Below are 22,518 nucleotides of genomic sequence, written 5' to 3' on the forward strand. Positions count from 1 at the left end.
CACGATTTGATTTGACCAACTCACTACTCTCTTTAAAGCAATGAAAATTTGTTTACGAAATTCGCACCCATATGCAACATTGTCCGTCTTGGGTGAACTAACAGTGATGATTAGACCATGCGCTTCACTGCCCATGTATGTGCACATAAGAGAGACAGCAGATTCTGGTGTGGATGGTGCGACTTCCTCGTCGTGTGTCCGACGCGGGTCGCACTTACGCAAACGGCAGGAACGCTCCTGCTTCGATCCTCACGTCATAAGTTACTTCAGAGACCCCCACACCAATACCTGCAACTCGCATCAAACGAGAAAATGCCCGCGTCTTCGTCAATACAGTCTTACTTCTCATCTTCGCCTACGAAAAGCAGCGATGTCTTCACAGCAGAGGACGTACAATCCACTGCTACGGAAGGAGCGACCACGGCAGGTACATGGGCTGTAATTTATCTCCCTCGATGAACCTCAATCCATCGCTAATGTACGGAAGCCCACTCTCGACTACGAAGAAGCAGACCTAGACACCCTTGAACCTGGTCCTTGCAACCTCACACTCATGGGCCGCGTCGTCTACTTCAACGACCAATCCAAACCCAGCAAATCGCACAAAGCAGCTCAAGGATGCATCAAAATCCTGCTCGCAGACGACACCGGAGTACTCACCGTCCGCCTTTGGTATAATAATACCCAGTATAAGCTCAAGCTCGGGCAGCTGCTCAGCGTGTGGACGGTGCATATTTCGAACTCCTCAGAGTATAACTCGTTAGCACCGAATACTGCGCCGCTATTCACCACAATATTCCCCGAAGGCGAGAGGCACTGCCATGTCATGGTGCATGAGAATAGCGATGACGGGACGAGATTCAAAAGACCGTATGGTGTGAGGGACAACAGAGTGCTGAGTGGGTTGATGACGCTGAAGACATTTACTGATGGTGGTTATGATATCGAAGAGCCGAAACTACTCGTATGCGTGAAGAGTATTGGTGCACGGAAGAAGTGTGCGTGTTTCTCCTCTCTGCGGACATCTTCAAGTATGATTCACGACTAACTTGCCAACAGACATAAATCGCAACAGCACAACCTCTGAACTCATAACACTTGGCATCTTCGACGACACATCCGACGGCCTCCTCACCCTATACTCCTCCATGTGCGACTCGGCCTCTCTATTCGTCCCCTCAGAAACCGTCCTCCTCATCTCGAACCCCGGATGGCGCATCGACAAGATGGCCAAGCTCACAATCAGCGGCAACTCACGTGTGGACATCGACCCAGACATGGGTGATGCGCGGCGATTGCGAGCCCTAGCACAAAGACTGACGAAGAAGGAACATGTCAACCCGCCGTTCCCCATCGCTGAAGATGTAGTCGAGGGGTTCGAGAATGCAGCCGTGAGAGCACTGTATACACTTGCGGATGTAGATGATGTCGCTCGCTCGCTGTCGAGCAAAAGGTCCAAAGAAACCATCGCTGGGTACCTTAGCGTCATCATCACCGAACTCAATATCGTCACGCCGTTCAAACGAAATATGCTCATGAGTAATGAGTGCTGTGGTATACCCATCTTCGCCAATAGCACACAGGTCATTTGCAAGCAGTGTGAGAAGCTTGTTGAATTGAGAATCAATCCTAGGATAGTAAGTCACTCCCTGTCCTCGTCTACTTCTGTTCCCACAATCACCCATTCGTCTTCTTCCCTGACTAATTCTCGACCCTTGCAGCTCGGTCCCCTCCTCGACGAAACCGGCCAGATCAGCAGCGGTAAGCTCATTCTCTCGGACGCTGCGTGGACCCAATTGCTCGGTCGCTCACCAGAGCAGCTCGTCGATACCCGGCTTGAAGTCCTTCGATATCTGGAACAGCGCTTGCTGTTCCTGCGTATCTCGATGGGGTTCGCACTTAAGCTTGAAGATGAGATTGGGAGGCTGGCTGTGTGGTGTGTCAAGAGCTGAGTGAGAGTGACTGAAGGAGACACATAGAGAGATGAACAGGATGTAAGGTTCTGGAAACGAGATCTGTCATGACATTTCAAGAACGTTCGAGCGCACTACTTTGATCAGATGATTTGCCTGGCGTGGCTCAGAACGGATGTGATGGTAATCCTTCTCGAAAACATTTACACGAAAGAGTCTAGAAAACAGAAGGGTATATCGTATCCTCCCAGTCCATTCCCAAGCCCGTAAACACCATGCGAAGATGCGTCAATAGTGTGTCTCTCTAAAACAAGGTGAAAAGGGTCAAAGAAAGTGCGCCACATAGATCATTCTCATAAGACCTCCTAGGAGTGTCTGTTCGGATTGTCAATCCCTGCCCGTTCCTGCCGGCAACTTTGGTATTGATTGCAACAGCAAAGTTTATTCTTATTGCTCGCCAAGTACACCAGCAAGACCTCTCAATATATCGCCGACTCCAATTCCTTCTGTGCCCACTCTTTCCTTTGCTTCCCGATCCCGCTCTTCCAACCTCTTTGCTGCAGTACCCAGCACACGATCCGCTACCCGTTCGGCCGTTGCGCGGTACTGTTCGATCTTATGAACACCGTCTGCGAATAGGTCGATATGCGGTTCTAGCGAGTCGGCGAGGGACGTGAGATGTGATTGTAGTGCTGTAGGCGAAGTGAATGTGAATGCTGACGCTGGTGGTTGTATTTGTGATGACTGGAGGGAGGAAAGTATGGCGGCTTGGGCGGGATCGAGGAGGGACGTGTCGATTTCGGATAGTGTAGGTGTTGATGTCGGTATTGAGGGCGCGGGTGGCGGGGGCTTGGTTTTCGAAGCTGATGCAATGGCTTCCCATGCGGCTTTCTCTTCTTCGAGGCTGCTTCGCTGTTAGCATGGAGCAAATATAGAACACGCGGATTCTGTGACGTACCGCTTGACTTCCTCCTCCAATTCCTCCAGTGTGGCTTTGTTCTTCTCGTTCTGAGGATTCGGCTTCTTTACCACAGGTGGTGGGGCTACTTCTTCCTGTAAAGCTATTAGCGCATGCTCTTGCCTCGATGCAATCGATCCCCATACCCTGCTGAACCAGTCGGAAAGCTCGGGTTTGCTTGCGAAATCGTCTATGAGTTCTTGTTGAATAGCTCGCGCTGTGCTCCTGTCAGTTTCCATCTTGTCCGCCCTGCTTCGCTTAGACATACCAGCCATAATCGCGTTCGCGTTCTTCACGTCGCCTGATGGCTTTGCTGGTAATGCTCGCGACCCACACCATGTCAACAGCTGCTTCATCCGTCGTGGTTCGGGTAGGCTTTGCTCGATGTATTTGTAGAAATCTCGGACTTCGACCTCTGAGTGCGGTAGCGCTGCGACATCGTTAGTATCCACTAATCCCCAGGGGCGCTTTTCCATGCCGTTAGGGTCCTGTGCCCAGCCCTCCTGTGCATCATTGCTTGACTCACCATTCGACTGGCCGCTGTCAATCAGCGAACTTGCCCTTCTCCCTCGCAAGCCTGTGCTACTCCTTCTCGACCCATCTTTGTTGCCGCCTTTCCGCATCTCTTTGTTCCTCGTAATAACTGGGGTGTCCGCAAAGGGCAGCATAATCTTTTGAGCGTTGGGATCGCGCTTCTTCGCGACCTGTATCTTGTTGTGTGTCGGGGTTTGCACGCCTGCATACGCGCTCTTAGGCTCTGGCTGCGCCTCTGGAGCTGGTGTGATCTGCTTCTTCCTTTCCTTCTCCACGGGCGCGGTCTTCTTTGTTCGTGATTTCGCCGGTGGAGGTTCTGTAGACTTGGGTCGCACTTCCAGCTGCCTACTGTCACCAGATATGCGCGCTGAACGCCGACGCTTTCCCGAGTCTGAGGATTCCGGATCGGCGGCCGCGATTGGCTGTTTCTTCCGCCGCGCAGTAGATTTGGCCGGTTGCGCTTCGGCTGCGCGCGCGAATGTTGCTGGTTCGTCCTCGGGTATTGGTTCTGGTGCCATCACAGCCTGTGCCTTGGTAGTCCTTCGCGACGACGTGCGACGCGAAAACTGGAAGCCATCATCGTCCTCGTCGTATGCAGCTGCCTTTGCTGTCTTCTTTGGCGCAGTAGTCGCCTTTTTGCTCGTCCCATTCACGTCCGCCTTTGCTCGTTTGGTCGTCGGCGCCGGCGCATCATCGTCGTCGAAGGCTTGTCTTGCGCTCCTTCGTCGCGTCGTGGGTCGGTTTGTTGCCATAGGAAGCGATTGGAGCGGTGGGCGCGCGAAGACGGTAGTCATGAGTCCAGTTGCTGCGTCACGGGAGTTTCGGGGAGTTGAAGTTCGGTCAAAGCGCGTGCATTGGCGCGACAAACGGGCGAGCGCAGACGGGGCGAGCTACGCAAGATGTGCGATCGGCGAGAGGCTGGTACACGTGCAATTAGGTATATGCCTGGGTCTCCGGGGCTCGTAATGATTTGGCGGTAATGCGAATATCCTTAGGCGTCGGGCGTGGAGGGGAACGGTTGTCACACGGGAGCAAGGAAGCTGGTGTGTGCACCTGCCGCCAGCATCATCAAAACAATGGTTTTGGGACTAGCGCGTTCACGTGAGCCTTTAGCGCTCCCCACACCAACGAACGCTCTCACTTCGGCTGCTCTCACTCGGTATTGGGTGCAGTAAGCCAAGGTCAAAAGATGATGATGGTTTTTAAGATCCGCACCGGCTGCGCTGCATGTATATAAATAAAGTCTTCGTAGGAAGCGAAGGTAAAGCCGCTCAAAAACGCCCAAGAACAAGCGACTACCCGTGCCGCCAATCCATATGCTCTCATACTTTCATGACCACGTTACTCCAGACACGCCAGAACAATGTTGAATATCCAAGCCTGCCCATTTCCTTTTGTGTATTCCATTTCTTTTGCACTTCAACGGGGACTATTCTACATCCCAGCTCCAGGCATGGGTCCTTTAACGCCCGGAGGTGCAAAGCTTCCCTCAATGCGGCGTTTCGCGTCCTGCTTCTCTTCATTGGTGGGGTTGTTCTTGCGCATGTCGGGAACATGAGCTGGTCTGTTGGGGCTATGGCCGATGGACATGCCGACGCGAATCTGTCGTAGTTAGTAAAGCGAACTCATCGCAAGAGGCGGCCACTTACAAGAGTCTCGAGAGCCGCGTTTGAATTGTCTACGAGGTCCTCGTCGTATCGCATCTGACCTGGCTCAAAGAGAAGCAGCAACGTGCTTCCACCGAATTTGAAGTACCCCAGCTCTTCGGCACGCTTCACATGCTCACCCTTCTTGCGAGTAATGACGGTGCTACCTACCATCATAGCACCAATGCAGATGACCATGACACGCCCATGGGCGACGGAGTCAATGGGTACCACAACGCGCACATTCTCGCCATAGACATCCAGTGCTGAGCGGATAGCCATTGGGTTGACGGTGTAGTATTCTCCCTCAATCGTCTTCGGTTCATCCATGACACCGTCAACGGGAATGTGGAATCGATGGTAGTCTTGCGGCGCGAGTCGGAAGATACCAAGAGAGCCACCGTGGTAGCGCTTTGCGTCCTCAGGGTATGCATCACCAAGCAGCCGCTCGACGGTGAAGTCACGACCCTTGACCCAGATAGCCTGTGCTGAGTCGATTGTGTTGAAGACCACAGTTCGGCAGTCGGAGGGGGAGACGATGACCCTGGGATCATCTGGCGCAGAGCACGGACGCGCACCCGGCTTCAATGCTCTGTAGAAGAACTCGTTGAAGTTCTTGAATTGGTCTGTTGGCAACAACACCTCAGACATGTCAAGCTGATGGAAGTTGATGAAGGGTAAGATTTCCGAGGCTGAAGCAGGATCGTCATACTTCCTTCCCTGTTTGAAACTGAGGGACTTAAGTAGTTTGCGAACTGCGACCAGATTAGTAAGTGACATGTAGTCGACAGAACTTGAATGACTTACTTCGCTTCTTCTCCATGCTGTTCGACTTGAGACCCTTGTACAGCAGTCGAATACCAAGACGGACGTAAACGCTCATGCGCTCTTCGTTGATCTGCCCTGTAAGGCGATCTTGGACAAGGATGTTGGCCGAGTTTGCGCCTAGCTTGTATCCGCCGTATGAGATCTTGGTAATAACCTTGGAGTACCACTTGCGCTGGGCCTGACTAGAAGTGACAAATCCAGCCATGACAATGTTGTTAACTTGTCTCCAATCTTGACTCGCGCATGTAGCAATGTGTGTAATGATATTAGCATCGGACCTCTTGTTCAACTTTGGTTGATGGCAGATGGGACATTCACGGATCTCGATAACATGTTCTTCTCCCTTTTCGTCTGCGAGATCATCAATCTGGATGTTGTCGCCTTCCTCGCCCTCCTTTCCTAGAGTGTTTGTTTCAAGTACTGGGATAGATGTTGTCGAGCTGTCCTGGTTGATGGGTGTGAGCATTCCGGATGCCAACGAAGGAGTCTGCGTGCCTGATGCGAGGCCGTTCTTTCGGGAGTCTCTGGCCTCCGTGGCCTGGAGCTGGTCTTCGAGGCAGATGACAGCTTCGTCGAACGTAAGCAGAAGGTCTCCATTGTGAGCATCCGCGAACCGCTCGAAAAAGCTGTCGATAGTCGACTCATGCAGAGTGGAGCCAAGTGTGTCGAGCATGGTAGTCAGTTCCACTTTGTCCAGCAGGCCACTCTCATCGGCATCGTACTGCTTGAGCATGGCTCTCCAGAATTGCTGCCGAAGGGCCTTGTATGGTAGATACTTTGCGCGGATAAAGAGGGTAGAGTTGTGCTTGTTGCCCCAGCGCTCTTTGTCCTTCAGCTCCAATGGGAGAGTATACATCTTCAGATCCTCATCATCTACAGAGGACGGGTTGATGTTGACATCGCCAGCGACAGCAAGATTGCCGTTGGAGTCGGCAGCAGCGTTTGGCGGAGCACCCAGAGATGCGCTGGACTCTTGCGCAGATAGTGAACCTGTCGAAGTTTCCTTCTTCAGAGACGGCCGGCCTAGACGAGATAGACTGTTGGTCGAAGCAGAACGAGAGATGGGAAGGCGGAAGCGGGATTTCTTAGAACTGCCCGAATCAGAAGGAGAGATACCAGGAGAGTCTGATGGCTCCGGTAGCCTGTAGAGTCCCGTCTCTGGGTCTTCCTGTGGGGCTGTGGAAACGGCCTTTTCGATTGGGAAATTGACGGTGCCGACATAGTCGTTGCCGGAGAACTTGTCCTTGTCGATGACAGTGAAATTGACAGAGTAGTTGGTCTCATGCCGTAAGACCTGGAAGATGAGTTTCTCGTCGAAGACGGGGTTGAGGTTGTGGCTGATGGTCTTGGTACGGTACGTCTTCTTTCCGAGGGAGGTTACGACGAAGGGGTCCATGTCGAAGGTGGTTCTGGTCACTATTCATGTGTAAGTTTAGGCAGTAGCGCGCTGTTGGGGAGACTTACCATTGCGCTGTGGGGGCAGATCGGTACACTTCTGGATCTCCAGGAAGAGCACACCAGCTATGTCCCCAGTACTGGAGTATTCATAGGCAATCTTGCCCTTGACCTTCCTTCTAAGTCTAGCCAGCTTGAGCTTCTTCCGCCGCTTTTCTCGCTTTTCGGCCTTCTTGGATTCGTCCTGGGCCTCGTCTTCGCTCGATTCGTCGTCTTCGGCATCGGTGAGGTTGCTGTCGCCGCGCTCTAGGAGGTCTTCGTCGTCTTCGTCGGGGCTCGGTGTTTGTCCAGCGATGGCGTAGAACTTCTGGAGGATCTGCTCGGGCGTGGCGGCGAGGTTGAGGGGGTCGATGAGGGAGAACTGGATCTGGATCTCGCCGGAGACGACAGACTTCTTCTTGCCGGAGCGCCGCGACTGCAGCGGGAACCATTGCGGCTCCTGCTTGGTGAGGCCGTTCTGGAACTGCTCCTCGAGTATGACGTCAAACTCGCCCATGTAGTCCTTCCCAAAGCGGTCCTTGTCCCAGCAGACGACCTCGAGCAGGAGGCTCTGCTCGCCGACGATGGGCAGTTCGAGCGTCTCGTTCCATTCCGGGTTCAGCTGCTTGTTTATGGTGGGCGTCGTGAATTTCTCGTCGCCGAGGGAGAGGACGAGGTACTGTGGACATGCACGTCAGCGGGAGTTTGGTAGCAGTGCAGACGGGGCACAACTCACGGGGTCCGAGGTGCCGCTGCGGTCCTTTGCAGCGAGGTCTCTGCCCTGCGTCGCTGTTAGCTGGGGCTCCTCCGCGGGGAAGCGTGGGCGGGCGCACTTTGATGACATTGGCCCTCAGGACCAGGCCGGGCGTGGGCTGCTCGTTCATGGCGCGCAGTTTGGGGCTGCCGGTGCGGCTGGCGGGGACTGAGGTCGGGGTGGAATTGGCGCCGTTGGTGTAGCTCGACTGCTGCTTGAGGCGGTGGGGGAGGGAGAGTTTGCTGGTAAAGGCTGGTCGCGGCATGGTGGGCTACGTCGACGGTGCACCCGGCGCCGGCGTGGCTACGCGTTCAATCGGAACGTGCTGGCCGGACCGCGGTAGCCAAGTGCCTAGGGAGTGCTTGACGTCGCGCCGGCGGTTGGCAGAACGTGGCTCAGAGCATGCAATATCACGAGGAAGGGTAGAAGAAACAAGGACGCGCTGCGAGTGCTGACGACGGCCAGGTCAAGAGTGAATTGAATTAAGCTTGGGGGCCGCCGCATACCTTAGCTTCGGTACATGTGCACGCGCAGCCAGCTGAGGGAGGGCAGGCCCGCAATGTGTCTCTTGCGGCGTCGATAGGAGCAGCGCCTGCCGGAACTTGCGGCTGGGCCCTCTGGATGTGCCTGTCCCATGTGTGATCGACGACTATGCTCGACTTCTATGCATGGCCCAAGACAAGACGGCCAAAAACAAATACCGCCCGCTGCCAGTTGCTGCATCTACACACGACTCAGCCGCCAATAGTCAGAGCCGAGAACTGTCTTCCATCTCCACCCGAAACCCACCGCAAGGCATCAGGGCAGCCGCAACCAACAAAACTCAGTGCAAGCAGCCCTAATCAGCCCTGCGCGTATTACCTCGATAGCAACCCCTCATTCCGCGCCTACTAGCCATCCGAGCAACCGGCCGCCGTATATATAGACATGCGCGCAAGCCTGTCACAAATGCCGCATATCCTATGCCGTCTCCTCTGTCTCACTAACGCGTCGCGCTGACGGCTTCCGGGCCAACAACACATCGTATACATCGCGGATACCTATCTCGATTGAGATGCTCCGGGACTATGCTGGGCCCTTACACTGGGGCTGAATGGGGCTACTTGGGAGAGCCTGCAGCTCTACGCGAACCGTCCTGTAACAAAATCCTCTAACCGCATCAACACTACCCTACTGTACCCCCAAAGACCACCTTCCACCTTTAGCGGGGTACATGTGAACGAGTGGGATCCTGCCCAGCCCGCGCATCACTTCTTCCGATCTTTGCTGGGTATTGTAGCATCTCATCTTCGATGTACTACATGGCACCACAAATTATACTGCCTACGTCGTCAGCCGGGAGCTTGTGCTCGAATCTGTTACTTGTACCACGCCCGTCGCTTGGCCCGATTCGTCAAGTTTCTGGCTGCCGTCAATTCAACGCGCGCCTTGGGCGCCTTGCATGCCGTCAGATACGTTGTACCAAACTCCAAGACGCACAACGACTACGGGTAAACGACCTCGTTGGTGGGGCTTTTGTTGGATACTGTACCGGCAGTCGCGATCCGCACGCGACGTCATACCACCTCTCCACATTCTTGGTCCGCCCATCCGTTCCGCTAGCCGTGGCTGATGACGTGGCTGTGGCTGTGGCTGTGGTGGGATTTACTAATTGCATCGTCTCATCAATAATCAAGGGACACCATTGCAGACTCAAACAATCGGTCAAGAGCAAGATTCCTTGTGGTAACAATCGATGTTGATTTCATCGTCGTCTAGAAAACTGACACTCTTCCTTGCATTCCACGCCGTCGATTGAGTACATGTCCACAACTCTATCCGACGTTCGTAAACTAGACTGATTACTAAAAATCTCTGGAATATCTTGCACATCGAGCCTTCCGGATCTTATTCTATTCTGTTTGTTTCTCTCTTCTAATTATCTGTGTACTTATGTAGCGTGAACCTCTTGCCGACTACGATCAAAACACGTACGACTTGGGCCTTGGGTTTTCAGTTATTCCATCTCCTGAGCTCTGTCAGGGTATTCGTTGTCGCCAGTGATGGAGAAGGTGGATTTGGGGGTTGGGCTCCTCTCAACCGTTCATGAGGTCGGACGTATGAAAGTCGATAGCGCTTTTGCGATAGTGGTGTCGAGGGCGCTGGGATCATAATGCCATGGTCTCCGTTGTAGACTCTCCTGGATCGTTCTCGTCATCCGTATATAGCTGCTGCAGCCTCGTTCAGGTACTCCAGGTAGCAGGCCGTTCTCGCATCCCGTGCTGTCTCGTCTCATCCCACTCCCGCTGCTCGTGGCACGAGTGCCGGTCTCGTCGCAATTTTGCAGTGGCACGAGGGCGATTGGCGAGATGTTACTGACGCTGTCTTTCGGGTCGTCTGGAGATGAATCGGGCTTGACCCTATGGACTATCCCCGGCTTAGGAGGGCTTTGCTGCAAAGGTGTACCACTTCCTTCGTTGCGCGACCAGTACACATGTTCTATATCGAATCGGCTATTCTCTCTGCATGCACGATTGGAGACAAGGTAATCCGTGCGCTTGTCGTCCAGGGCATTGACGTTGTTGTTAAATGCGATTCCAGGACTTAGGGATGGACGAACATTCTGGTAGGGTTTGTCGGTACCTTGCGGAATAACATGTCTCAAAGAGCCATGCCGGAACTATGGGTCTGATCTTCTTTCATTTATATATACTTTCTTGGCTTTCTTCCGAGGAAAGGGCGACATCGATATATAGGCGATCTCTGGCGATACGCAAAGTCCTGGCGAATGTCCTACTCGATTCGAAGAGTGAGTGTATTTGAGCGTGTTGAACTCCAGTAATGAGCTTGACAATGACGCGTATATTGTCAGCTCGAAGGATTCGTGGCATACGCAGAAACGCACTTCTATGAGGCGTCAATTCCATTCGCTGGGATGTAGCCGGCGATGTCATCCACGCGGATGTCGATAACCCGCCCCCTCAAATCACCGCTGAAAGGCACGTATGCATTGAGAGTGGCAACGAAAGCAAGCAATGCCATCAGCTCACTTAATGACACTGGCTCTCGATGAGACTCCTAGAAATGCTGATAATGCGTAGCTCTCCCCAGACAATTTACTAGCGCTTTGCCCGGCATTCTCTCCAAGACAGTTTCCTTTGGGCAGGGAGTTATATACGTGAGATTCAAATCCGTCATCTCGTCGTTGTCTCGTACACAGTCGGTAAAGCGTTTTCGCGCAGCCTCGGCGGCAGCCCTTGTACTGCGCTTTGCTGTGGCACAGCCCGAAAGGCAGAGGGGTCCGCCGGCCAAAAGGAGCTTGCCTCCATAGAAGTACATCGTGGCACTTTCTTAGAGTGATGCAACTCCAGGCCTGGCATAACAACGACAAGATGACTGGGTATCCGTTGAGTATGTATATATAGTGGTGGCTACTACGGCCTCCAGGTGATAACCGTACATACATTGGATTGAAGCTGGTCAGCCTACACATGCAGATATATATATGGTTGGGGTTGCTTTGAGAGAGGCGCCATCTAGTCTCAAGGCTCGGTATTGGGTGTTGCTGTTCTCTAAAGAGGTGGCGCTGGCCTCTGCATACGTCTTTCTGACCTTCTTATCTCGTAAAGAAAAGAGTGGTAAGGCTCGTTGAGAATAAGGCCAGAGGATGCGATAGGCTGATTGGTCGCGGTTCTGCACGAGGAATGCGACATGGTAACAGGTGCAGCATCGCCGACCTTCCTCAAACGAAGGAATATCACATAAGAGCATAGGGGAAGCTCGTCCTCATGTATGCGTCTAGTTTCTTGTTCCTGGGCGATGGCATTGTCTTCAGCGTCTTCGGCTGCGTAGTTGTTGATAGCTAGCAAATCGCAGCGTCGCTCGTAGGGAACATTAGTAGGGGTACACCGAAGCGGTCTGCTTCGTACCCAGTATATATAGACTCTCGATCCTCGTCTCGGCATAAATCTGGGATCGGGATGATGTTGGAGTAGCGCTCTGCTTGACATCGTCATGTCTTACTTTCCCGCCTTGAGCTTGGTGTAATGCCCTCCTCACTTCGTCCCCAGAGACCTGGCGTGGCGTCGTGTCGTCGGGGGCAGGATTGCCTAACCCACTCTTTTCGTTTAGCCACCAACTCAGGTTGGCGAAAGCAGAGCTCTGGGTAGCTGCGCCGGGAGCGGCAGGTTCCTCCCGTAGAATGGCCTCTCACATACGTGAATGATTTAGAGATATGTCGAGGCGAGGAAATCCTGAACGAGAGGACTGCTCAAGCAAGTACTCGTTGCTATCTTCGTTCTCGTTATCGACGGTTCCAGATTTGGGTGTCGAATATACAGTCGCAAAAACAAGTCCGGCAAATAGGGTCGTGTATATATTGTTACGAAAGAGTTACTTCAAGGTGAAGCTGTGCGGATCCAGGGAACGCAGATAGGATGACCTTGCGGTTGTTAGCATATGACGTATCGGCTAGTTTGGCAGATTACATACCGCAGGGTACATCGACCAATCCGTGCGTTGAACGCTTGCTGGGATGATCCAGACTTTATACAAAACTTCCAAAAGAGCAGCAGTCGAGTGTCGCGATGCGAAGGAGCCGATTTTCCATGACAGTGGGCTCCTGCCTCTTTCTCAGATTATTCCCATACCCCTACTGTTGTGTGGATTGGCCTGTGGCAGCCTGGGATGGATGACGAAGGTCCCGACAGCAGTAGTGCAGAAGGTATGGGTGCTCATGGGCGCACGAGATGTTTGATCCACGCCCGGCCTGCTAGTTCTCAGGCTCCACGGGCGTGGTGTCGAAGGACAATCATTCGAGTGAGCTGACGAGCCTATTGCGCAGACATTGGCAACGGTAGCAGCATACTGTGCTTGGAGTTGAGAATGCGCTATATATATATATATATTTATCAAAGGGCGCAAAATGCGTCGGACGGGTTCAGGAGAAGCGAATATATAAAGTCGTATTGACGCTTTCGAAGTTGTGAGAGTTCTGGACTGAGCATGTCTGTAGGAGCCCTAGACAATGAGGTTGGGTAAGGCGATAGGAGTGGCGCAGTCGATAGAGCCGCGGATGGCAAGGAACTGAGCGCAATAGGCGACAAACCTGCCTCTGAGATAGATCCGCGTAAGGTGCCATCGCTATGGAATCTGTCGAAGGTCCAAGACCTGGAGAGTGGAAGGCTAGGATCGAGACGTCGACGTAATGCTTTACGACAGCAACGGCTAGTTCGGCGCGGAATAGTATTACCCTCTCTTCCGTCCAAAGGCGCTCGTCCATCTTTTTCGTCTCTCCGACTTTATGCGAATCATAGAATTGGTGGAAAACCCGCACATCTGGCGGGACAGACTCGGTAGGTGTCATAACCATCATCAGGATCAGACACAAGCCTCTTCACCAAGAGATTCAGGCCCAAAGTCTATTCCAATCTTATCGGTACCTGGAGCTCCATATACCGGCGGATTATCAGCGTCTGAAGGGGTAGTGGGTCGTCGTCAAGGGCCAGGTGCGATAGAAGCAGCAACGAATGGAAGGGTCATGTTCCAACTCCCGTGGTAGCTCTTTGCACCAAGCGAGGTGCGCTATATAAGAACAAAGGAGGTGGGATATAAGTGAATGGAGTGTAACGGTCCGGGTGCGTATATAAGAGGTTTTCGATACCCAGTAATAGTGAGCACGAAAGGCTGATCTGGGCGAACAATATGTGTCAAGATCAGAGTACGAGTCCTCTGGCCAGCAGACAAAGCATACTATGAAGACGGACGAGCCGGAATAGAACCGGAAAAGAATAAAAGGAAACGTATATGTTCTTAATCAGATGGAAAGTACATGATTCAAAGAGAGGGAGATGTACAAAGCAAGGTGCTAGACATAGGAAAGTAGACGTGATGAAGACTTGAGTGGGAAAGAGGCTATGTAAATACCTGTTCCTCAAGAGGCTGGCCATCTCATCTCCGGTGTAGACGGTAATGCAGGACGACCACCGTTTCCGCAGCAAACAACATCAATGCGGCCACCGTTACCCGCCCACAGTCCCAACTACGTAGCTGCGTGACGGAACCCCATCTGCTACCCGCATGCAAGAAGATGCCAGATGTCCAGACAGTAAGGCGGGTAAAATGCCAACTCAGAAGCGTCTACGCGGAGTCATTGGAGTCTAATGCGAGTGCCGAGACAAACACTGTGTATGTATGCGTGCCCGCATTGACTGACGCAGATTCGCGGCCGAGACAACACTCACCGCCTTACGACTTTGCAACTAGGCAATAGCATATGCAGGTATACCCCACAGCTGAAAGCAGCTTCCCTAGACGGCGACGTGTATGCAGCTTTCAGCCAAACATTGACTAAGCACCGCCAGTCGCTAGCTGCCAGTATCGCATCGATCCGAGATTTCGGTGTATGGAGCAGATATGAACGCTGAGGTGATTTCGATACAATACTTATATGCAGTGAGCATCGCGAATCATTGAGGGGTCGATGTCGAATTGATGATGTGGTGGAGAAGGGAAGTCACGACCAACCCTCTGGAATGGCGCCACACCCGCGCTAACCGCATTCCCTTAGGCACTTTCACCTTGATAATCAGCCCGCACAAACAACATCACATTTACCATGCTCACGGGTCCTGAATCGGAATCCACAAGCTAGAAGATGCGTCATGTAAATTCCGAACCCAAACATCAGGTAGCGAACCAACAAAAGCACTGGAAGAGCGCCGTGACCCTTGCTCATTGTGAGACTGACCGCGCATGTCCACTATCACCATCGTGACAATAGTGTTGGTTTCCAAGAAATAGCCGTGATGAGCGTATCACATCACATCGTATCGCATCGCGTCACATCGTAGATCGATCTGTGCCCGTATTCCAAGGGCAACAGCAGCCGAACCAGTTCGTCTTGGCCGGCCCGAATACTGACTTGCTATGGAGAAGGGGGGAAACCAGAGTGTCGGGTTTGCCAGAAAGTTGTCCATGTTTGTGTGGGTGTGCACGATGCTGGTTCCCTTGCTTTGTTCCCGTAATTGTTCCGCGAAATTGTCCCTTTGTTTCTTTCTTCCGGAGACAAGGTTGCTCCCGCACTCTGGGGTCCGATTATGCAAGGTGTGCGAGCATTGACTTGTTGGTTGGGACCGAATTGATTGGCATGGCTTAAGTCGTTGCGACTGGAACGAGACGATTTGTAATATGACCTGACGAGGGGAGATGATTGGAAGGTTAAAAGTAATTCATCATTTCACTACATATCTCACACATGCTGTATACATACGAAGGCCAAAAAAGTGCATGCTGCGGTGAAAATAGACTTGGAAGAACAGGTAGTATTAGGAAAAAAGCTTCTTTTGGCAGCCGCTGTACACACGCTTCGCACGCCGTTGGAAGATTCTTTATATCAAAGGACACGTTCCAATTCCCAATCCCTCGTTGGGCCCAAGAAAACGTTAAAAGAAATAAGAAGATGAAAAGACGCTTCGCTGGTGGTGTGTTCCATGGTCTCTTCAGCCCGCCCGCAGGGTATCAAAGAGGTAGCGACCCGGGCCTGAGCAAAACCACTTCTCGACAAAAGAAGCGCAAACATGCAAAGCAATGTCCACAAACGCCTGTGGAGGACATGAGGCATGCAACCCGTGATTCGAGATCAGTTGGAAGATGTTCGTTTATCCCGCCGCCATTGCACTTATATCAAACCGCACAACCGCAGGTTCTCCTGGATAATAATGTCTATAACATGTCAGCGTGATACAAGCATAGTGATGTTGGGCAGTCGTACCGTTTACTGCAGCCATGACGAAGCGGATCTGCATAGTGTCTGTGGCACATGTGAAATGCGTGTAAATTTGCTTTGTCTCGTGTTGGTTGAGCGAAACGAAGCGGTTCAGGATGTAGTCACACGCAGCAGCGTAGTCTGGGCCGCCCTCGTAGTCGGGGAAATAGTTCTTCATGGGGCTGACGGGCAGCTTCTCCTTGAAGCGATCGATCTTGTTGAGGAACAGGATGATGGATGTCTTGACGAACCACCGCGAGTTGCAGATGGAGTCGAACAATGTGAGGGCTTCTTGCATACGGTTGACGGTCTCGTCCTCGAACAGCAGCTGGTCGTATTCGGAGATGGCGACGAGAAAGAGGATGGTGGTGACGTTCTCGAAGCAGTGTATCCACTTCTTACGCTCAGATCGTTGACCACCCACATCGAACATGCGGTAAGTAAGATCGCCGATGATGAAGGTAGTTTCGGTGATACCAGTCGTCTTGACACGCCATCGGAGCACGTCCTGGTCGTTGGGAATGTAGTCGGGCGCAGCGATACGGTCGATGGAGTCGAAGTAGCTGCAGCAGTTAGCGGTGTTGAGCATTCATTGCACGGAGCATGCTCACTATTTAGCAGAGTCGTTGAGCTGGTACTCGCGCGAGCGCTGGAAGCACTGTTGGACACCGGCGTCCTTCCACAGGACTGAGATGGCGTTTCCAACCTCCGGGGGCAGGCTGTCGCCCTCAATCTGTGCCGGCTGCATGAAGATGGTCTGGACGTGGTATTCGGCGCGCTGGTCGTCGAGCGGCAGCTCGAGCGACTCCATGGCCTCGAGGATGACGCGCATCGACTGGACGGTGTTGCTGAAGATGATCTCCTTGAACGACTCGCGCTCGTCGCGTGAGTATCCGCCCTCGTGGATGAGCTTCATCTGCTTGAGGATGGTCGACTTTCCGGACTCTCCGGCTCCTGCGCGCTGTTAGAGGCTGGCGACGTGACGGGCGTCGCAATACTGACCGAGGAGCAGCATCTTGATCTCGTTGCGCTGCATCATCTTGTCGCGCTTGAGCTGGTTCTCAATCTCCTCGTTCCTCTGCTTGCCCTCCTTCTCCTCTGTGCTCATTCCGCAACCCATGATGGCGGTAGGGGACGGTGTCCGGGGTGATTATTAGGGTAGGGTGGGTGATGTTCCGTCGAGGCCGGCCAATGCGGAAATCTGGAAGGCAGAGTCAATAGGAGCTCAATGGCAGACAGCGTCGGCGTCGTGCGAGTGCAAAGGGTTGGCGACTTTAGCCGTGGGCGAGGCGAGGGCAGGCGATGCCGATGTTTGCTCGCTCGCGCTCGACGGTGGCGCTTGGGTCCCAGAGCTCAGGCAGCGGCAGGCGCGACGGGGCGTCGAGAAGCAAAGGGAGGCTCACCTGGTATTACAAGACGACCCCCAATGGAGGGCGCGGTGGGCAGCGGTCGGATGTGGAAGGGATGAGGGTGGAGGACGAAGGTGAAGGGATGGCTGGCGTATGAGAGACGACGAGGCTCGCTTCGCTCCGAGGTCTCAGGGTTGCTGCACGGTCGGCTCGGGGGTGGATCGGCTGGGGGAAGCAACGTTGGCTGCGCGCTCGCCGACGTGTCGCAGCAAGAAACAAGAGGCGCAGAAAAGGGCCGGGACTGGGACTGCAGCGATTGCGACGAAGTACAGCCGTGGATTGACGTTTGGGAGAAGCAAAGAACAAGAGGCGAGTATGAAGAAGGCTGATGAAGGCCGCGAAAGGAGAGGCGCTTGCCCGCGAAAGGAAGCATCGCCAGGCCTAGCTAGCCTGCAGCTGCTCCCGGGCCACTCTACCACCAAACCCTCCGATGCCCATCTTGCAACGACTAGGTGCTAGCATCACTAACATCTTTTGCCGATTCCCCCTGGCTGGTTCGCCATCTTCGCTCTTGACGTGAAGGCCTGTCTGAGCCCACCCACTGCCGACCCAACACCACACCCATCGACGTGCCCGCCTGTTCGTCCGCCCGTCTGGCACCTGTTCGCCTGTTCGCTCACCGTAAGTTGGCCTTCGCCATTGGCCGCCGGGCACAGCAGCTCTATTCGCTGCAGCTCGCCCGCTCTTGCTGCAGGCCCTGGTGTCGCCTCCGCAGCCTCTGTTGCACTACGCTGTTTGACATGGAAGCGCTGTCGACAACACCGCCAGATGCGACTCCCGTAAATCCCGTCCCGCCTGAGTCTGACTAGCTGCGCTTCTAGAAGGTTTATGGAAATTTTGGACCCATCGAAAGAAGAGGGCCTTGACGCTTGGAGCCGGCAAAGCATCCAGGCACGGTGCCTTGAAACGCCGTCGCGTTTGGCCTCTCCTTCTCACCCGTCCTGTCTTGCATCTGCAGGCAAGGTCCCGGCCTCGCACTGCATCGCTCTATCTGCTGCTGTTCTACCTCCATCAGCAGCCCGTGGTGGTGCGCTGAAAGGTTTGGTATCACGCTTCTGCCAGCCACTCGAGTCGCTCCTCGGCCAAGCACTGACTGGGGGGCTATTGACTCTAGTCCGCTTGCGGCTAGCCCCGCAACACACGAACATTCGCCAAACGTCCGTCGCATCGCTTCATCTCCCCGACTCGCGCGCTTCGGCCAATCATTGCGCAATCAGATTTGTGGATTTTCCCAAGTATCCTCGCCTCGCCTTTCTGCCGTTGCACTCGGCTGCCTGCTCGTCATGTCGCCTCAGGTCTGGGTGGATGCTGGATTTATGCTCTTCTGGGGTACTCAGCACTTATGAACATGAACGTGTCGCGGTCATGCGACTGCCATCTTCGTCCCGTCCTTGACGAAACTATAAATCACTAATCTGACTGGCAGCCGGGGCTTAGCCGTGCCGAAGACACTCTGTCTGAATACTATACTTCTTACCAGCGTTGTGCTGGTCCAGTACCCTTCTCCTGGGATGATGCATCAGCAGTCTCAACCTCTGTCTCAACTCTTGCGCACAGTCCTGAGTCAGACTGACGGGAGGACCCACGAACGACACGTGGGAGCAATGACCGCCCGTGAATGCCGCTGAATAGGGGGACAGCTCTGGCCACGCGAACAGGTGACTACGTTTACACCTCGTTCATGGCTCGAAGCACGAGCATTCCCCCAGCTTGTCTAATGCCGAACCTTACAGTTCTACGCCTTTGCAGATACCATATCGTGGTTATATTCGCGTCCTCCTGTTCGATAACTTCATCTCCTGTTATCGTCAAGATCTGCGTCCCATGACGGAGTATGGCTGTATTCCACCTCTTCTCTCCGTGAGCTCCACATGCCTACGCAACATGCAGACCAAGATACCCGCTTTGGTGGTGACGTCTCCACATAGCGACGACGTTCCTGCGCATTTAGCCATCTGGTAACCGATTTGGGTGGGTGCCGGAGAACATCCATATTTCTCTACTTGAAGCTCTGTTATCTCGGCCTCTGGGCGCCGTTACAAGTCATGCATACTGCAGTGACAACGGGTAGCTGACGAGCTGTCGTCGATCGCCTTTGTAATTGCTGAATTGCCATGGTATCGGTTTGATCAGTGTGCGATTTGCGCTAAGACTGAAATTGTCATCCTTTGCGCGTTACTCCAGTCTTCAATTAGAAACTGGGACGGATATGGTTCTCTCGAGAGGTAGCACCAAATGTCGCAGCCGTTGTCACGAAGACAGACGGTAATGCTAAACAGACGCGCACAGCCAGATGACGGCCCAGAATAGTCCATGACCTCGTCAGTCGAGTTTCGCGTCACCAACGCGAACGAACACCAATGACGCGGTTCTCGGGTAGTCGCTAACGCTGGGCTGCAGCGTGTTTTCGTCCCACGTAATGCACGTAGGCCAAGGCTCGCTTTTGTGTTCTGCTCGAAGTTTATACAGGCGCCGTGCAACGACTGGCTGACGTGGTAGACTAGACCGAACCCCAGCGCTTAGCGCACGACGCGAGCGCCTAGAATAGCATCTTTGCACCACCACATCTTCGAAGCGACGACTCTCCAGTCAATCAGCCTCTCTCAATTCTGCGAGCGCTTACCATGGGTGTCAATGACCTCGAGAAGCCGCTATCGTGGCGCCTCAGCGGTTGCTCACGCAGGGCTCTGACATGGCGGCTGGCAACGATGCCAATACATATTGTCAGCCTACCATCCCCCACTTAATGGCTTTTGTATACATCAACAAAACTTCATGAGACGGTGGACGCGTTACGAATTTCCTTGAGTTTCTCTCCTTCAATTTCCTTGTTCATTCCGCTGCAGGTTCAGCGCTTCTCCGCATCTTCCCTCATGTCTAGATCTCTTAGTGAGTAAACTATGGTCATACGTCTATCCTTGAAGATGTAGCTAACACTGGTACAGATACTGTACAACTATGCTTATGAGCCACTTCAAAAGGCTATGGATCTCATCAGTCTTTATAATACTAGCTTCGCCGATGCAGGCAGCTCCCACTGTCGCTTCCACACCAAACTCCCTTCCGCAGGCGCTTCAACAGAATGTACCCCAATGCGCACAATCATGTTTACGGTCTTCGCTGGACGAAAGATTTCCCGTAGCATGTTCTGGTCAAGAGAGTCTTCAATGCCTCTGTTCTCGTTATAGTAATGCTGGAGAGTCACTTGGCGAAGTGGCTCTCGGCTGCATCTACCTATCGTGCCCCATGGAAGATGCCCAGGCATCACTCAGTTCAACATACGGGATTTGTCTGGGGCAAAAGGATGCGGTCATGCCGACCAAGAGTGTTCTCACGTACGTCGTGACGAGCGCAACTCGCACCATGTCGCCGACTCTCAGTCTACCAACCACAACGAGCACACCCATCATCACATCCTCTTCACGAATTCAAAGCAGCTCTACCCAGACCGCTTTTGCCGATACTGTTCCTTCACTCCCGTCTGCTACTTCGTCGGCAACGTCTTCGCCTGTCGCAGCAACTACGGCTTCAAACAATCCTCCCAGAATGACACCTGCACAGATTGCTGGACTTTCAGTAGCTGCAGTAGCAGCTTTTGTTATGGCGATTGGACTGATGGCGCTCAGTGTGTGCTTGCGCAGACGAAAGGAGCGACGGGTGATCTTTGATGGAGACGAAAAGGGAGAGACTCAGCGAGGGAAGCAGCTTTCGACAAGATTCTCGCACTATGTCCAAGTAGGACACGGTACTGAACTACCGAAGCAGTTCCCCTTGGCGCCTCCGCGAGCTTTTCGCAGGGGCAGCAAGCAAGGCCCAGCACGTCCAGCGCAACGACTCGGGGTGGGAACTTCCAACAGTTCGTCAAATTCCTCGTTGCCACTGGATCAGATAGGTCTGGCCATCAGTGCCGAGCTGGACGGCAAGCCCGTGGTACCTCAGAAGGCGCCAAAAGTCGGCACAACGCATCAAAAGGCACCTCTCGCGACACAATCGCATACCAGCACAGCCTTTCGGCCTGTCAGTACGATGACTCAGGAGACTGTCTTCGAAGAAGATGAGACCTCACCACACCGGAGATCCTCGATGCTGTTGCCCACGCCTCCAGTACCCATTCCTCCGATCCGCGCTCTACAGCCCTCTAGACGAGCACCAAACTTCGCCGTCAACCAGCGTTCAGTAGGACGTGGATCCGAGTTGTTTCTTAATATTCCTGTTCGTCACGAGAGGCCCCAGCCGAAGCAGATTGCTGCGGCAGCGACACGCTCTCATGGTGCACCACTACCACCTCAAGCGCAGCCTGCAACACGCCCGCGCTTGGCACCACCTTTCCAGATGACATCTACAGCCACTTCGTACGAATCAAAAGCCACGACTGCCAGCTCGCGCGACGCAAGCACATCTGGAGACATCATCGACTATTATTTCTCCAGTGGCCAGAGCCGTGACCAGACACCCAAGGCCAGTCCAGCGCGCATCGTCCGCCCAAAAGAGTCACCGAAGACTGTGCAGATCAAGTCCAAGAAATCGCACGGTAGCACACTGTCGCGTACTACATCGCGAACTTCAACCAACCTACGCGATTCCCTGAACAGCCAGACATCTTTTGAGACGACAAATGCCAACGACTCCACACCTGAAGATGAGGACGAAGACAAGCAACTGTCGGATGACAGTGCCAGCAATAAACAGCAGCTATCACCTGTCGCTGAGTCGCCAATCTCCAAGCTGCGGTACCCAAAGGTGCCTCGGTCTTCGAATCAGCTGGTACCGCGTAGCCCAAAGAGTTCGCCACAGCAGCAGAACTTCAGAAGTCCACGTAGGGCCCCAGACGCGTCAGCACTTCTTCAGAAACGCAACAATGCTCTTCCGCCACTACTACTCGAGTCCCGGCCTAGACTAGAGAGCCCTCACCGAGACCCGTTTACATCCCCGCCGCGTGTGACTAGTCCTCCGCGCAGGGCTCGGTCACACATGCGCAGCAACAGCACAGAGTCGTGGAGCACGACACCTGCTTCAAAGACGGGTATCGACCGTAAGAGTCGCGTGCAGAGTGGCGCTTGGGGTAGAAGCCCAGTCATGTACGAGGAAGACGTCGTGCGGCCGTTGAATGTGAGGAGGAAGAGAGACGAGATGTCCGAGTTGAACATCGGCCGAGATGTAAACGTCGACTTCGATCGGGACGGATTGAAGAGTCCTGCATGGGTACCCCGACTCACGCCGAGGAAAAAGGGCGAGGACCTATTCCTGGAGGTCGGGTGGAGATGAGGAACTGTGAGGTGAAGTTCGATTCTTGACTAC

General features: G+C 53.6%; 5 protein-coding genes across 5 annotated transcripts; 2 read left to right on the forward strand and 3 right to left on the reverse strand.

Moving 5' to 3' along the window:
- Nucleotides 1–553: 553 nt before the first annotated feature.
- J4E90_002158 (uncharacterized protein) lies at nt 554–1,952 on the forward strand (the record flags this gene model as incomplete). The annotated part of the gene is made up of 3 exons (XM_051431739.1): nt 554–998; nt 1,060–1,637; nt 1,722–1,952. The coding sequence occupies 3 exons, from the start codon at nt 554–556 to the stop codon at nt 1,950–1,952; spliced, it is 1,254 nt and encodes a 417-aa protein (XP_051294873.1).
- Nucleotides 1,953–2,360: 408 nt separating this feature from the next.
- J4E90_002159 (uncharacterized protein) lies at nt 2,361–4,199 on the reverse strand (the record flags this gene model as incomplete). The annotated part of the gene is made up of 4 exons (XM_051431740.1): nt 2,361–2,817; nt 2,872–2,966; nt 3,018–3,088; nt 3,140–4,199. 4 exons carry the CDS (start codon nt 4,197–4,199, stop codon nt 2,361–2,363), a joined length of 1,683 nt encoding a protein of 560 aa, XP_051294874.1.
- A 640-nt stretch (nt 4,200–4,839) lies between these two features.
- J4E90_002160 (uncharacterized protein) lies at nt 4,840–8,332 on the reverse strand (the record flags this gene model as incomplete). Its single annotated transcript, XM_051431741.1, has 6 exons — nt 4,840–5,007; nt 5,055–5,806; nt 5,859–7,295; nt 7,344–7,992; nt 8,050–8,094; nt 8,147–8,332. 6 exons carry the CDS (start codon nt 8,330–8,332, stop codon nt 4,840–4,842), a joined length of 3,237 nt encoding a protein of 1,078 aa, XP_051294875.1.
- Nucleotides 8,333–15,724: 7,392 nt separating this feature from the next.
- On the reverse strand, nt 15,725–16,931 carry CGA1 (Glucoamylase 1 precursor (Glucan 1,4-alpha-glucosidase) (1,4-alpha-D-glucan glucohydrolase); the record flags this gene model as incomplete). Its single annotated transcript, XM_051431742.1, has 4 exons — nt 15,725–15,768; nt 15,818–16,374; nt 16,423–16,765; nt 16,814–16,931. 4 exons carry the CDS (start codon nt 16,929–16,931, stop codon nt 15,725–15,727), a joined length of 1,062 nt encoding a protein of 353 aa, XP_051294876.1.
- Nucleotides 16,932–20,766: 3,835 nt separating this feature from the next.
- On the forward strand, nt 20,767–22,485 carry J4E90_002162 (uncharacterized protein; the record flags this gene model as incomplete). The annotated part of the gene is made up of 1 exon (XM_051431743.1): nt 20,767–22,485. The coding sequence occupies one exon, from the start codon at nt 20,767–20,769 to the stop codon at nt 22,483–22,485; it is 1,719 nt and encodes a 572-aa protein (XP_051294877.1).
- Between the last annotated feature and the right edge of the window lie 33 nt (nt 22,486–22,518).

This window comes from Alternaria incomplexa, assembly GCF_024043165.1.
Source record: "Alternaria incomplexa strain BMP 0042 chromosome Unknown scaffold_2, whole genome shotgun sequence".
Taxonomy (NCBI): Eukaryota; Fungi; Ascomycota; class Dothideomycetes; order Pleosporales; family Pleosporaceae; genus Alternaria; species Alternaria incomplexa.